Consider the following 13,510-nt stretch of genomic DNA (forward strand, 5'->3'; position numbering starts at 1 on the left):
TTTCCACCGCCAGCTGGGATGCAGTAAAATATTCTTTTAGTACACTGACAATATTTCAGTGGCAGAGTCCATTTGACAAATCAGGAAAGATGGAAGGTGATTTGGACACTTTCTGTGCTCAGGGTATTCTAGCTTGGATACCCAGTCTGTCAACCTAGAAGCCAGGTGGCATTATGCTTGTGAAATGCCCCTCATCACCACTCCCTTTTACTGAAGGAAGCTTTCCCTCCCAATCTCTTTCAATTGTTCCGACCCTGTGTGACACCCCATGCTCTAGGTCTAGGGTTTATCTATAGTTCAGGCACCAGCAAACTTTCCTTATCCCTTCAGCACCTTCTTACATACCAGAGAGCTATCAGTGTTTTTACAAGTTGGAAGAGTAATCACACCTTACCAGCCAACCATGTGTGCACACACGCATAACCCTTTCTCCCCGTGTTCCCCTCTCCAGCTTGTGTATTTTTAAATACTAAAGAATACAAAGAAGACCGTGAATGAGGGAAATTTCAACCTTCCTCTATTTATTTGCTGTTGTTTTAAACTCTAAAATTACAAAGACAGCAAATTATTTCCTGCACAAATTACACTTACAAAATAAAATGAACAAGCGTCAATCCTGAGATTTTCACTTGGTTTTAAACAGCAAACCCACCAAATATACTTTTTTGTTTTTATTGGAAATATCCCCTCCACACTGCCCTCCCAACCACCCCTCCCCAACTCCCCCCCCCTGCCCCCATCTGAAGCAATAATAGTACACAGCTCCAGTTCCATAAAGCAACTTTTGACAGATTCAGTATCGGTTACATTTCTCCCTCCCCCTCCCCAACCAATCAAAAAAAATCTACACCTAAAGAAACTGTCGGTCGTGTGCCCTTTCTATTGTAGATGTATGGCTACATACCAAAGCTATGGATCAGGAAGTGGGTGCTGCAGAGTTGGAAAGCACTCAGAGAACCCAGCATAACAGTAAGTGGTGAAGGGATGGTTTTCTTAACCCCTTTTCTTAATCCACAAGATATTAGACTCTGAAGGGATTAGGACGATGCTTCACATGCAGTTGGAAGCAGAACCTCTTTTTTCTCTCATTTCTTTTGAGGGGATGGGGGAATTAGATCTCCCCCCTCTGTTTCCACTTCAATGCCATCACCCACGATTTTCTGCAAATCCATCCTTTTTAGGAAAAATCCACTTTGCAAATCTCACCAGGAAATCTCCACTGATCCCCATTTAAAGCCTCTCAGTTAAATGGCAACCTCCTCCCAAAAGAACAAAGTAGGTGGACAGATTACCAACTCCAGTCCATTCCTCTCACTGGGTGGGGAAGACACACCACATGCATCATGAGCTGATCTCCCTGTCATTAGTATATATACATATAGGAAATGCTGAACCATCAGACTGAGGTTAAAGAAAATGTAATTTATGCTACAGCAATTTATCCCATGTGGTCATGATCTTCCAGCATAATTATTTTTCTCAGACCCCCTTCATTTAGGCATCTTTGTCCCCATACTCTGGCATGGGCAAGTTCCATGCACAGCCAATTTACCTGTATGATACCCTGGAGCTGTTAGGAGACTGGGGAACTCAATTCCCTTTTATCCAACATGGATTCCCCCCGCTCCCAAAACACAGATAAGTATTTCATACATTAAAAAATATAGAGAGCTCTAATATTACAAAGGAAAAAAACCCAACCAATAACACTTATAAGACAAGTCTCAGCACTGCGTTGTTGTTTTTTTTAGTAATTGAATTATTTTAACTATTTCAGGGAAATAATAGTCCAGTCTTTTATAAAGTTGCAATAGAAAGAGAGAAGAGAATAAAGGAGAAAACTATTTACAGAAGTAGAGGTGAAGAAGAGTGTCCAAGAAAGAAGATCCCAGGCTTGCACTTCACTTCTTCTTGGCTGATTTCTTCGCACTGGACTTTGCTTTGGGTTTCGATGGCTTTGCCTTTTTAGGCTTCGATGCCTTCACTGGCTTGGCCTTGACAGTCTTTGGCTTCTTGGCTTTCTTTGGAGCGGCTGCTGGCTTCTTTTTGGCTTTCTTGGCGGCAGCTTTGGGCTTCTTGGCTGGGGACTTGGTGGCAGCTTTCTTGGGTTTAGCTGCTTTCCTGGGCGTCGTGGCCTTCTTGACTTCCTTCTTGGCCTTCTTAGCTGGGGGTGGCTTCTTCGGTTCATCACCCTTGGCCAGGCGGAAAGAGCCAGATGCACCAACCCCTTTGGTCTGCTTGAGGACACCAGTGGTGACCAGCCTCTTGATGGCCAACTTGATTTGGGAGTCAGCATTCTCTCCCACTTTGTAGTGGCTCTTAATATATTTCTGGATGGACTGGCGAGAAGAGCCGGCCCGGCTCTTTTCAGCTTGAATGGCGGCCACTATCATGTCAGAGTACTTGGGGTGATCTGTTGACTTCTTGGCCGCCTTGGCCCGTTTGGGCTTGGCGGCAGGGGCTGAGGCGGAATTCTCCGTCATCTTTTGCTTTCCCTCTGGGCCAAGGGAATCAGAAGAACCCTGTGCACAGGGTCCTCAAGCCGCCTTGCTGCTCCCCAGATGCTCTCGCCACGTGCGGTGCTTCGTCCCAGTGGCCGTGCGGAAGGCCGGCCTGCGAGATGGGCACCGGGCGGAGGGTTTCTCCTTGCAACGGGCAGACGGGTTCGCCCCCTTGCAACCGGCGTCCCCTCCTGGCGGTGGTGGGCCCAGGTGCCTCTCTGTGGTTCTGTCCCTCGTGGGCCTGGTCTGTGCCTCTGTGTCTGTCAGGCTGTGAGTGGCCGCCCCTCCCGCCGTCTGCGGGTCTCGGTCCCCCCCAGCAGGCTCAGCTCTGCCTCCTCTCCGCCTCCCGCGCTGTGTCTGGCTCTCCAGGCAGCAGCCGGCGCATCCGGGTATTTAGCGCCGCGGCGCGGACCGCGGTGAGGACAGGGCTGCTGGCTGCCTGCTCAGGGCCCCGAATGGCGCCGCGCCGCCGACATCTGTGTTTCTTCCGCCGCCCCAAGCGGCCCTTTTCCCCCTCCCCGGGCGGCCCCGCGCCCCCCCGCCGCCGCCCCCGGCTGCCCCGGTCCCTGGGCTCCCCGCCGCCGGGCCCCGCTCCCGCCGCCGCCGCCCCCCGCCCGCTCAGGCCGCCCCAAACGGCGCCGGGTGCCGCCGGGGCCCCGCCACATTTCCCCTTTGCGCCCCCATAGCCGGGCGGCCGGGGGGGCCCCGGCCCGGGCTGAGCCACCGGGGGCAAGGGCCAGGTCTGGGCCGCCGGGGGACCCCGATCCCGCCCCGCTGCGGGCCCCGGGACCCCCTCGGGGGCCCCGGGAACAGACCCCAACTAACACAGGGAGCCCCGAGCCAGGCGAGGCGCAGCCCGACCTGGCCGGGGAGGGGGGGAGGGGTGGCTCCCCCAAGCCTGGGGGGGTCCCCGGGGGGAACCTCCCGCCCCCAGCCCCGGGACCGCCACTCCTGCCCCCTCCCCAAACTCCTGCTCTGCAAAACTTTCTTTGGTATTAGATGGGAAGTTTGCAGCCATCCCCCTCCCCCAGAGTCCCCCTGGCTGCCCCCTGTCTGGGACTGGGGGCACACGGGCAGGGGACATGCCCCACCCATGCCTGAGCTATATGGGGGGCAGCGGGGGCAGGGAGGGGGGGTTCTCTCAATTGTCCCTCTCCCCAAAAACCACTGCACTGGGCACAGAGATTCCTAAACAATAACAAACCCAGCTGCCATGGAGAAAAAATTGGGGGACACAGACACCCCACACGCCGCATACCTTACCCCAGCCCTCAGCACACACCCAGCCAGATACCCCACGGGCTGCACCTGTCCCCTCCCCATCCCGTTTGCCCCCCACAAACTGCTTTAGGGACTTGCACAGGGGCAATCCTGAGCTGTTTTATTTCCTCCTGCATTTTTTAAGTGAGGAATTGATCTTATCCTTTCAAAACATATTTCCACCCTCTTTGAGGGGACATGGGGAGGGGGAGCCTGGGACTGGGAGAGGGGCAGATTATCGCTAGTGTGACCGTAATTTACATACATATCTTGGGAAAGTGTTTAATTGCTATTAGGGGATTAAATGTACGTGCCATCGCCATTTTGCTGGAAGGATAGCTTGTTTTTTCTTCCCCCTTTTCCTTCTATTTTTTATAACAAATGGGAATAAAATAACATCGTGGCCGCAAAAAGTGAGGTGCGGGACTGAAATCTGAGACCTTATGGTACCGAGTCACTTCAGATGGAGAGAGTTAAAATACATCTGAAACACTTTTTAATAGCCATAAAATAACCTGGAATCCTAACAACACGAAAACCACCACCAAACAAATATATATACATACATGGACCCACAGATCGGGACGCACCCACCCTTCCCAGCTCAATTACAGGGCATGCCATAGGGAACAATCGGACAAATAGTTTGTCAGTTTATAAACAATGCACGGGAAGAATTATTTTATTTAGATACAGGATTTAAATAATCAACCATTTGTCCTTGAAAATTTCCATATCTGTTTCTCTCCAGCCCCCTCTTCGTGTGCTTGTCTACCCCGTCTAATAGCTTTCTCCTTTTTAATTCAGATGGGTGTTTATTTTAATTGGGGGGGAAGAGGAGAGGTGAACACACGATTTAAAAATAAATAAATACACGAAGCAGAGAAAGAGACAACCTAATAGGTGCAGCTCGATAGTTTAAGGGGAGAAAAGCTATTCAGTGAGCTCTAGGCAGAAGTGAGAATATTAGGTGAGAAGGGGGTAGGATCTGACCTCCTAAAATATTTTGATCCAAATTGTGGATCGGTTGCTTTACCAATAGGCACGCAGGGATTAAACGCTGGACGCTGTTGCTTCATTCAGCAGCTACATTTTCATCGAGTGCCTCACGTACTTTAGCAGCAGTTTAACGTGTATGTGACAGTTTATTAAACACGAGGGGATTTTTTTTTCAAAGACGTGGATGCGTAACGAAACCAGCAGGTTTTAAAAAAAAATCTTTTTTTGTTTTAAACCCACCATTCATCTTGGAGTGGCTCATGCAAATGAGTCTATATTAACATGCTGTGCTAGAACGAAAATTTAGATAGAACAGCAGCAGCAAACACAAAAGTATTACAGGGGTGGAAAAGTAATGCATTAAATTATTTGCAAAGTCCTGAACCTCAACAGAAATCATTTGAAAAGGGAAATAAACGGTGGAGAGGGATGGAAAATCCCATTTTTATGTGTAAAAAGTATATCAAATGCATTGCAAACAAAAAACAAAAGAAGGCATTTGCTAAACACTGAGGTGGGAAAACTTCTGGGAGGGGAGACCAATTTATGCAGTATTTCCCCCATGTTTATTTATGTATTTAGTTGTGTTGGCTATGCATACAACAGGAATGATTTCAGTGGAGGGGGGATTTACATAGATTTTCAAGGCTTAAATAAAAAACTTCACCGAAATATACTTTGATATCGTTCTGTGTTATGCACTCAGGGAATAGTACATTGCTCTCTCTCTAATCTTTTAAATTTAAAATCACCCACGCTAACCCATTAACAATCCTGCGTGGAAGGCAGCCATAGCTGCTGTGAAGAATTTCAGTCAGCTGATTAACATTTAAAGAGGCGAATAGATAAAGGATTCCTGAGTTTAACTACAGGCCACCGTAGGACGCCCAAGCAATGCATTGTGGGAAATGTAGTATCCTCGTCAATGCGTTCTCTTGTTAAGCAACAAATCCTATGGCAGTGCTGCTGCTTAGGGTGACCTTTCAAGGATATCGAAGGCTACTGTATGAAAATAGAAGCTAAGCGTTATTTCTGATTAATACTGCGCCACAGTATCAGGTTTAGGATGCAAAGATGCTATATATACACAAACAATACTGTCCTTGTGTGATGTTTTCAGGCAATACTTTTGTGATCAAATGCATGGCCATTGGTTATAACTTATGGAATAGAGTTGTAGTACATAAGGCACCTGTGGTGCAAAGCTGGCATGCCCATTATTTATTAAAAATGCACGAATGCAATAAGTAATCCTACCTCCCTTTGATGGAGACTATGCTCCCATCACATTACCTGTGTTCGCAAAGCGGGGGTTGTATTGGATCCCAAGCTGTTGTCTTGTTGGATGATCACATAGCAGTAGATCTATCTGGAAATTTAAGATGGTACAGAAATTGAGCAACAGCCATCTATAAAAGCAGGGCTTCCTGTTGGCAGCATGTGTCACTAGTGATTTATGATCAGTATTGCTACCTGTTGTTTTTTTAGATTGATTTAAACTGCAGGTTTTGATCTATAAAGCCCTAGATGGGCTGGGATATTGCTGCTAGAGAGACTGTCTCTCGCTGTGTCACCCTGCCACAACTGCAATCAGTGAAGGCATTTGTGTGGGATCCTCCTCGATTTAAAAGAGCAGGGGCTGGTGGTGGTGGTTTCTGTGAACAGCCTCTGTGCTGACACAGGCTTCCTCTCCGGTCTGAAATAGCCCCGGATTATTGAACTTCAGAATATACTGCAAGACATGCCTATTTATGTGGGCTGCTATGGAGGTGGGCCTTTGAGATTCATCAGATGGGTGGGAGAGAGAAGAGTTGGGTGTTTTATACATAATCTAATTCTGTTTATGTAGTTCATGGTAGGGACACCTGGCATCTTGAATAGGATCCCCCCCTTTCTTTTTAAATAAATCTAATAATACTTCTCCCTTCCTACCATTGCACCCTCAACTGTACTGAACTCTCTGTTCAAATCTTCTTTGCCTTAGAATCATGAATATTTCATTCAAGACAAAATTGACAATAGCAGGGAGTTCTCTACCCTGCTGGAAGGGATAGTAGTAGGTGGGGCTCTTACAAATTTCTATTTTCTGTTTGAATGCAGAGTATTTTGATCTTGGAAGAATGCTTATTTTCGAGCCTTGGCTCAATGCAGAGCCTGCTTCACGTATTAACATAGTCCACGTGATGTATTCAGACGATGTACAATCTGAGTTTTTCTACGTTTCTAGCTCTCAGAGTTGCAAAGAAAACCTTTACAAATTGGGAGCTGAGTATAACTGACACACTTGCTTTCCTCAGTCTGCAGCCTGCCTGAAATAACACCCCAGCCCCTTACTAATCTCCATGGAGAGTCAACGCCAAAGGCTAATGAAAACACTTAATGTTGACATTAGCTATATCAATATTGCGCAGAATAGTGGACGGAATGTTGGCAGGGCTGGTACAGGGAAGAACCAGGGAGCTGCACAAAAGGTCAGAGTGAGCCACAAATACAAAAGAGATTAAACAGCAGTGCTCGTCAAAATGCCACTATTTCCCCCACTGAGTGATGATGAATGACAAGAAGGTACCAAATAAATAAAGTTTAGATACTACCTAACATCCATATCTAACCTTTGATCTTTGTGTAAACCTCCCATTGCCAGCAGAGGGAGTTGTGGTACAGCTGCTGAACAGTACGCAGGCTGAAATTCAGACCCCAGACCATAGTTAAGAATGGAATTTTGCCGTCTCCATTGAATGAGTTGAGAGCTTGGGCTTGGCAGAACCTTACTGCAGGTGAAGTGCATCTAGCTGGGGCTTCTGGAGAGCAGCATCCGTTAGGGCTAGCAAGCACACAGCACCTGTATCTTCATGTGCTCGACCCCAGGCTGTATAAAGAACCGCTGGAAGCAGCAAGCAGCCGCTGAAAGGTATCAGGTGCTACCTTCTCAGCCCCTTGCAGGGATATTTAACATAAGTAAGAAAAAATGCTGCTACAAAAGTTTTAGGATAACCAGCATTAGGAATCTGCCAGTGTTTTGGCTGCATGGAGTACTTCTGCCCTCCCCCTCAACCCCTATTATTTTTTTGAGCATCTTCTGCATCGTGTGTCTTTTGACCCACGACTAAGACCAAATCTACTAGCTCCCAACAGTGGCATCAGAAGAGAAGCAAGAGGTCTGTAATAGATGAGCATGTTAATTAGGGGCACATTCCCAACTGGCCTTTCATCAATTGCCTAGATAAAGGCAGTTCTATCACCCCCCCTATTGGAGATACGGGTGAGGGTACTGCTCCCAGTACTGACAATCCAGAGGAACCAGCCTTCCGGTCTAACAAGTCAGGCCCCAGCAGCAGAAGGCCCATGCCTGGGAACTTCATCTCATCATGCCATATGGTAGTAGGCTTAGACGCAGGGTCAAGCACAGCCAGCCCAAAGGAGCTCTTTGACCTCTCAGCTGCAATCGCCACCATGCGGCAGTATGTGATTACAGGGATCAGCTCCGTTGGTGGGATTGTGCTTGTTCCTTGGAGCACAAGGAGGAAGAAGAGAGGGAGGTATGTGTCTCATGCCACAGATGGATCTGGTGTTTTGGTAATTCAATACTTGAAACTTGCTTGATGGCAAGAGCCTGATCATATCAGGTGTTTTAGCATCAAGGAAATTTGCATCTACTGTTTCTGTGTGGGCTGCATTGGACTTTGGTCTCTTGGTGTCAGTGAACTGTCAGATGGTGGTTCCACAGGACCTAAGTGCGCAGTGCCGTCATTTCAGAGATGAGGAAGAATTATGTGATCTAAATGTGCATCCCCACATGAGAGGATTTCAAGGGTTGCTGGTGCTAATCCCCAGTGGTTGAGTAGTCTGACATTCTTCAGCCAAAACCCTCTGCTAGACAGCTCTCTAACTAATCCAAGTGACATGAATTACATTCCTCTCCTTCCCCACACCCATTTTGACTATACTGCCTCAGATTAAGTACTAAGGGTCTTTGCCTTCTTAAATAATTGTCATACACTGCACACTAATCATGCTATATGAAGTCTACTGAAGATGCAGCAGCTAGCAGCTGATGCCTTTTGAGATCAAAAGATACAAAAGGTCACTTGTTAGTGGCTGTGTGGATTAAGGGGAGGAAAGAGCAGGCTCATTATTAATGTCCATGTCTTTGAGGGATGGGCTTTTTTCTTTTGCTAGGATTCTAACTCATTGAAGGAACTATTTTCCCAGAAGTAGTGAGTACCCATCTCCCTCCAACTTGCATCAGGGTGCTAAGTGCTTTTTTCCACATTGTTTTACTTTAAAATTGAGTTTGGACAATGACAACCAGACCTTTTCAATGGAGGAATGCAACTGGCCAATGACATTTGGGATCATGCCACCAACTTGGCATAACTATATAGTTGGTTACTGCTGTGTTAATTTTCATGGAATAAGTGGGTCTAGAGCAGTGGTTTTCAACCAGGGGTCTGTTTACATCTGGGGATGCACAGAGGTCTTCCAGGGGTACATCAACTCATCTGGATAGTTGCCTAGTTTTACAACAGGCTATATAACAAGCACTAGCAAAGTTAGTACAAACAAATTCCATACAGCTAATGATTTGTTTATACTGCTCTATGTACTATACACTGAACTGTAAGTACAAGATTTGTATTCCAATTGATTTTATAATTGTATGGTAAAAATGAGAACAAAATTTTTCAGTAATAGTGGCTGTGACACTTCTATATTTTTGTCTGATTTTGCAAGCAAGTAGCTTTTAAGTGAGGTGAAACCTGTGGGTACACAATCAGACTCCTGGAAGGAGTACAGTAGTCTGGAAAGGCTGAGAACCAGTGGCCTAGAGAATCAATTATGTTAACATGATCTGTCAGTGTCCCACAGGAAGCAGTTCAATATGGTTCAGGATTTTGAGTACAGAGCTCAGGTTGCTTAGGCCCATCCCATACACAATTTTTTATTTTTTTTAAAAAGGAAGTGTTCCTAAATAGGGAACAAGAGCTGCACCTTTAATAGAGAGTAGTGGTAGGATAGAGTAGTTACAACATAATGACACTTTTAGAACTTTTTTTTTTTTTTTTTGGAAGAGGTGCATGCTTCCTTAAATCAGTCAATGTTAACTTTTACAAGAACACCTTGCTAAGAGATCTGGTGGATTCTTCCTCAGCTTGGTTCCAGGGGATGCATTTCTAGAAGATAACTTGTGATTGAACTTCATTATAGCAGGCTCACTGCAGGAATTGTGTAGTTCTAAAGCGTATGTCAGACTAGATCAGGGGTTCCCAAACTGGGGGTTAGGACCCCTCAGGGAGTCACACGGTTATTACGTGGGGGTTGCGAGCTGTCAGCCTCCAACCCAAACCCTGCTTTGTCTCCAGCATTTATAATGGTGTTAAATATATAAACAAGTGATTTTAATTTATAATGGGGGTGTCATACTCAGAAGCTTGCTCTGTGAAAGAGGACACCAGTACAAAAGTCTGAGAACCACTGGAATAGATCAGAATGGCCTCCTCAAGGCTGAATCTAGTGGACTTTGATAAAACTCTTTGCTATCCCAGCCACTGCAGGCCTCCCAGTTTCTCTAAGCACAGCACAGCCGATCATCAATTACACTGAAAATCCACTTAGGATCTCCTTATTTAACATGCCAACATTCTTCAGGAATGACCACATTCCTGCTTAGGATGTCAGCACATGGCCTTGGGATGATATGTTGTTTTCTTGTTGACTTCACTGCAGAGCACGAAGGGTGGGGGCAGGGGGAAGAGGAGTTAAGAGTCCCAACAGGATGGACCTTGGATCAGTCAGTTATTTGTTGTCACTGCACTTTAATAGGGCCAGCCCCCTCCAGCCAGGAAGATAAGTCACAAGCTCAAGGTACAAAAGTTCCCTGGCATCCGCTAGACCTAGCTCGGCCTGAAACAGATCTCCCCTTCTCTGTCCCACGCCTGCTATATCAAACCTAGTGGCAGGAAAAGAGGGCTGGGTGGGAGCAGGGGAAGGAGCAGTTGGAGCGAGATGAGCCAAGGGTGATTTTGGACACTGCTTCTGTGGCTAAATAGCTTTCCTTCTTCTTGAGGAGGCTGCAGACAGCGCTGGCCCAAAACAGAAGATTGCTGCTGTTAGAGAATGACAGCCACAGGAGGCCCTGCTTCAACACCAGAGGAACTTCAGATGGCTGCTCCGAAGACCAGAGACTGGTTTGTAAGAGAGCAGTGCAGGGCTAATATATCAATAACTAGTCCCATAAGCAAAGGCATGAGAACAGGCAGAATCCAGACCTACCTTTAAGCCCCTCAAATGAGGAAGAGGATACAGCTCAGCAGCCTTCCTCTTGCATCACTGGTTTCTATTATATGGATGTCTTTACAGGCAAAAAGGAAGTCTTTAGCTAACCCTGTTGTAGTGGAGCTAGGGCCCACAAAACGCTTATCACAATCTTTAGGCACCAGTTTCCACAGTCCAAGAATCAATTAAGGTGCCACAGACTTTAACCAATTCGAAGTGAACATGTGCACAACTTTCCCTCGCTGCTCCCTGCACACCTGACACCCTTGGGTGAATTCACCTACAATTAAATTAGCAGATGACACTAACATTAGTGGGATAAACACAGACAACCAAGCTGCAAAGTGATCTGGAGAGATTAGGGCAGCCCTGCACCCAGCGGGGGGAAGAAGCCTAGCACAGATACACCCCAAATCATTCTATAACCAAGCAACGCATCCACTGAGTGAGAGCACTAGATTTTAGTCTCATCCTGTCCATGCCACTCCACCCTATCCTTTTAGCAAGCCGAGCACTACAGTTGGCTCAGGGAACTTGTGGCATCAGGTTTGTGCCCTGCTCCAAGATATTTGAGCCCCACTGATTTCAATGGATGTCAGGAATTGAGAGATCTGGGCCTGGATCCCTATTTAGCTGGTTAGGGTCTCAACTCTTTCAGCATGAACTGATGTAACCTCTACCTCCAATTGTTTATGCCTTATGTTCCATTCCTAAGCACAGTTCCAGCATGTGGCACCCTGCCCCTGCAATTGATATCTGGAGTCTTACAAGGGTTGCACCAGGGCAGGCCTGGACACTTTGAGGTGCTACTTTTCCACAGCTCCAGAGACCGTTTTCTGAACAAAAGCTCAAGTGTTCAACTGTTGGTCAACAGCAGAGTGGGCTGAAAGTGTGAGGAGCAGTTACCAGTAGGTTTCACCCATCTCCTCATCAGATCTATCTGTCAGCTTTTTACACCAATAAGTGATCTGTAGCATCCAAAGTGCCTGGGGGGCAGGGAGGAGAGGAATTACATATTTCTGGTTTGCATCCTTCACCCCTCTACCCCTTCCCCATCACCAGTCCTTTGAACTGCCCATTCCCTGCTTTTTGTTATTGTGCCAAATAGATTGTGACATCCCCCCCCCCCCCAAATAAATAAATAAAATATCCAGCACCAGTTTAACAAAACAGGCAAAACGTGGACACTTAATCTAGTCAAAATACTCTTACCTGTACGGACGGGGAGAAAGTGAGCATGGGGTTTTTGAGGAATCAGTGGGGTAGATCTTCCCCCTCGCTACACTTGTGTAGGGAAAGATATTTATCATTGTCTTCTCAGGCTGGACAGAGGGGGGATCCTCTCACTTCCTTGGACAACCAGACTGGGGATTTTTCTGGAGTAGGGGTATGAAATGATCTCCTTCACTCCATCCACAAGCTCAAGGCTAGTGGAGCGGAGCTGCTGGTCAGCATTCCCGCTCTGCATCCAAGCCTGGGCTGTAGGAAAGCCCTGAGCAAGCAGAACCTCCTGCTCACACCAGCAGGGCTCAAGACTCCCAGGCCAGCAGTAAAATATCCTCCCGCTAGGAGACAAATGTAGGTTCAAAGGCAGATCTGACTGTGAATGAGAACCATAAGGGAATGTTGGAGGTGACCGCCACTGAATGGTGGAGAGTTGACAGCCCTGATTTGACTACACAGATGCCTGTCAGAGCATCGCATGGAACAACGGCATTTTAGACAGCTCAGGAAAGGGAGGGAGAACTGCACATTCTGGGACATAAGACCATTTCCACATGTCTCTGTATTCAGGGCCCCCACAGCTGATCTCCAAGTTCAGGTCTTACCTGGTTTTGTTTTTGCAGCCAGCACAGGGGCTGTTATAGCAGGACCCAAGAGAAATGTCTGCAGGAAAGTGAAAACTGGTTCTTCCCATCAGCTGGTGCTAGGAAGCCCAAATCCACCTGGCCCCCTGCCCTCCATACCATCGCTTTCTGGCTGCAGCATTTAAGAAGGCAGGAAGGTAGAGCTGAATGGGTCAAACAGCAAGAAGCGGAACAATAACTCACTCACAAAGGGCTTCCTCCATTGCGGCCTGGCTGCCCCATGGGCCAACTGGGATGCCTGTTCCTGTGTAGCTGTGCTAAGACTTGGCGATGCATGTGGGCACGTGTACAGCACGTTCTAGCTTTGAAGCAGGATTTAGATGATATTACGTAGGTGAGGGGGCCAGCAGCAGAGGAGGGCAGGAAGTCAAGTCAACACACACGCCCCCAGCAGCTAGCTCACAATCTAGTCACCACCTGCCTGCCAGATTCTAGGTATGCTAGAAGAGAGCCCCGCTCCTCAGGCACAAATCTGCAACCCAGCCTCCCACTTCGCCAGGTCTGGTTGGAGGCCCCCCTGCGAAGGTTAAGGCTGCTGTGGAGAGGGACAGTCCTGCTCCATGAGGACACAACCTCCAATCCAATAATTATAATAGATTCCCCTCG

At 47.3% G+C, this 13,510-nt stretch overlaps 1 protein-coding gene across 1 annotated transcript; it reads right to left on the reverse strand.

Moving 5' to 3' along the window:
- Nucleotides 1-495: 495 nt before the first annotated feature.
- On the reverse strand, nucleotides 496-2,882 carry LOC101937657 (histone H1.0). Its single transcript, XM_005302472.5, has one exon. The coding sequence runs from the start codon at nucleotides 2,481-2,483 to the stop codon at nucleotides 1,902-1,904; it is 582 nt and encodes a 193-aa protein (XP_005302529.1). The 5' UTR covers nucleotides 2,484-2,882; the 3' UTR covers nucleotides 496-1,901.
- Between the last annotated feature and the right edge of the window lie 10,628 nt (nucleotides 2,883-13,510).

This window comes from Chrysemys picta, chromosome 1, assembly GCF_011386835.1.
Source record: "Chrysemys picta bellii isolate R12L10 chromosome 1, ASM1138683v2, whole genome shotgun sequence".
Taxonomy (NCBI): Eukaryota; Metazoa; Chordata; order Testudines; family Emydidae; genus Chrysemys; species Chrysemys picta.

What these genes read in the sequence shown, in the direction of transcription:
- LOC101937657 (XM_005302472.5), bottom strand. Translation starts at nt 2,483, where the DNA reads ATGACGGAGAATTCCGCCTCAGCCCCTGCCGCCAAGCCCAAACGGGCC.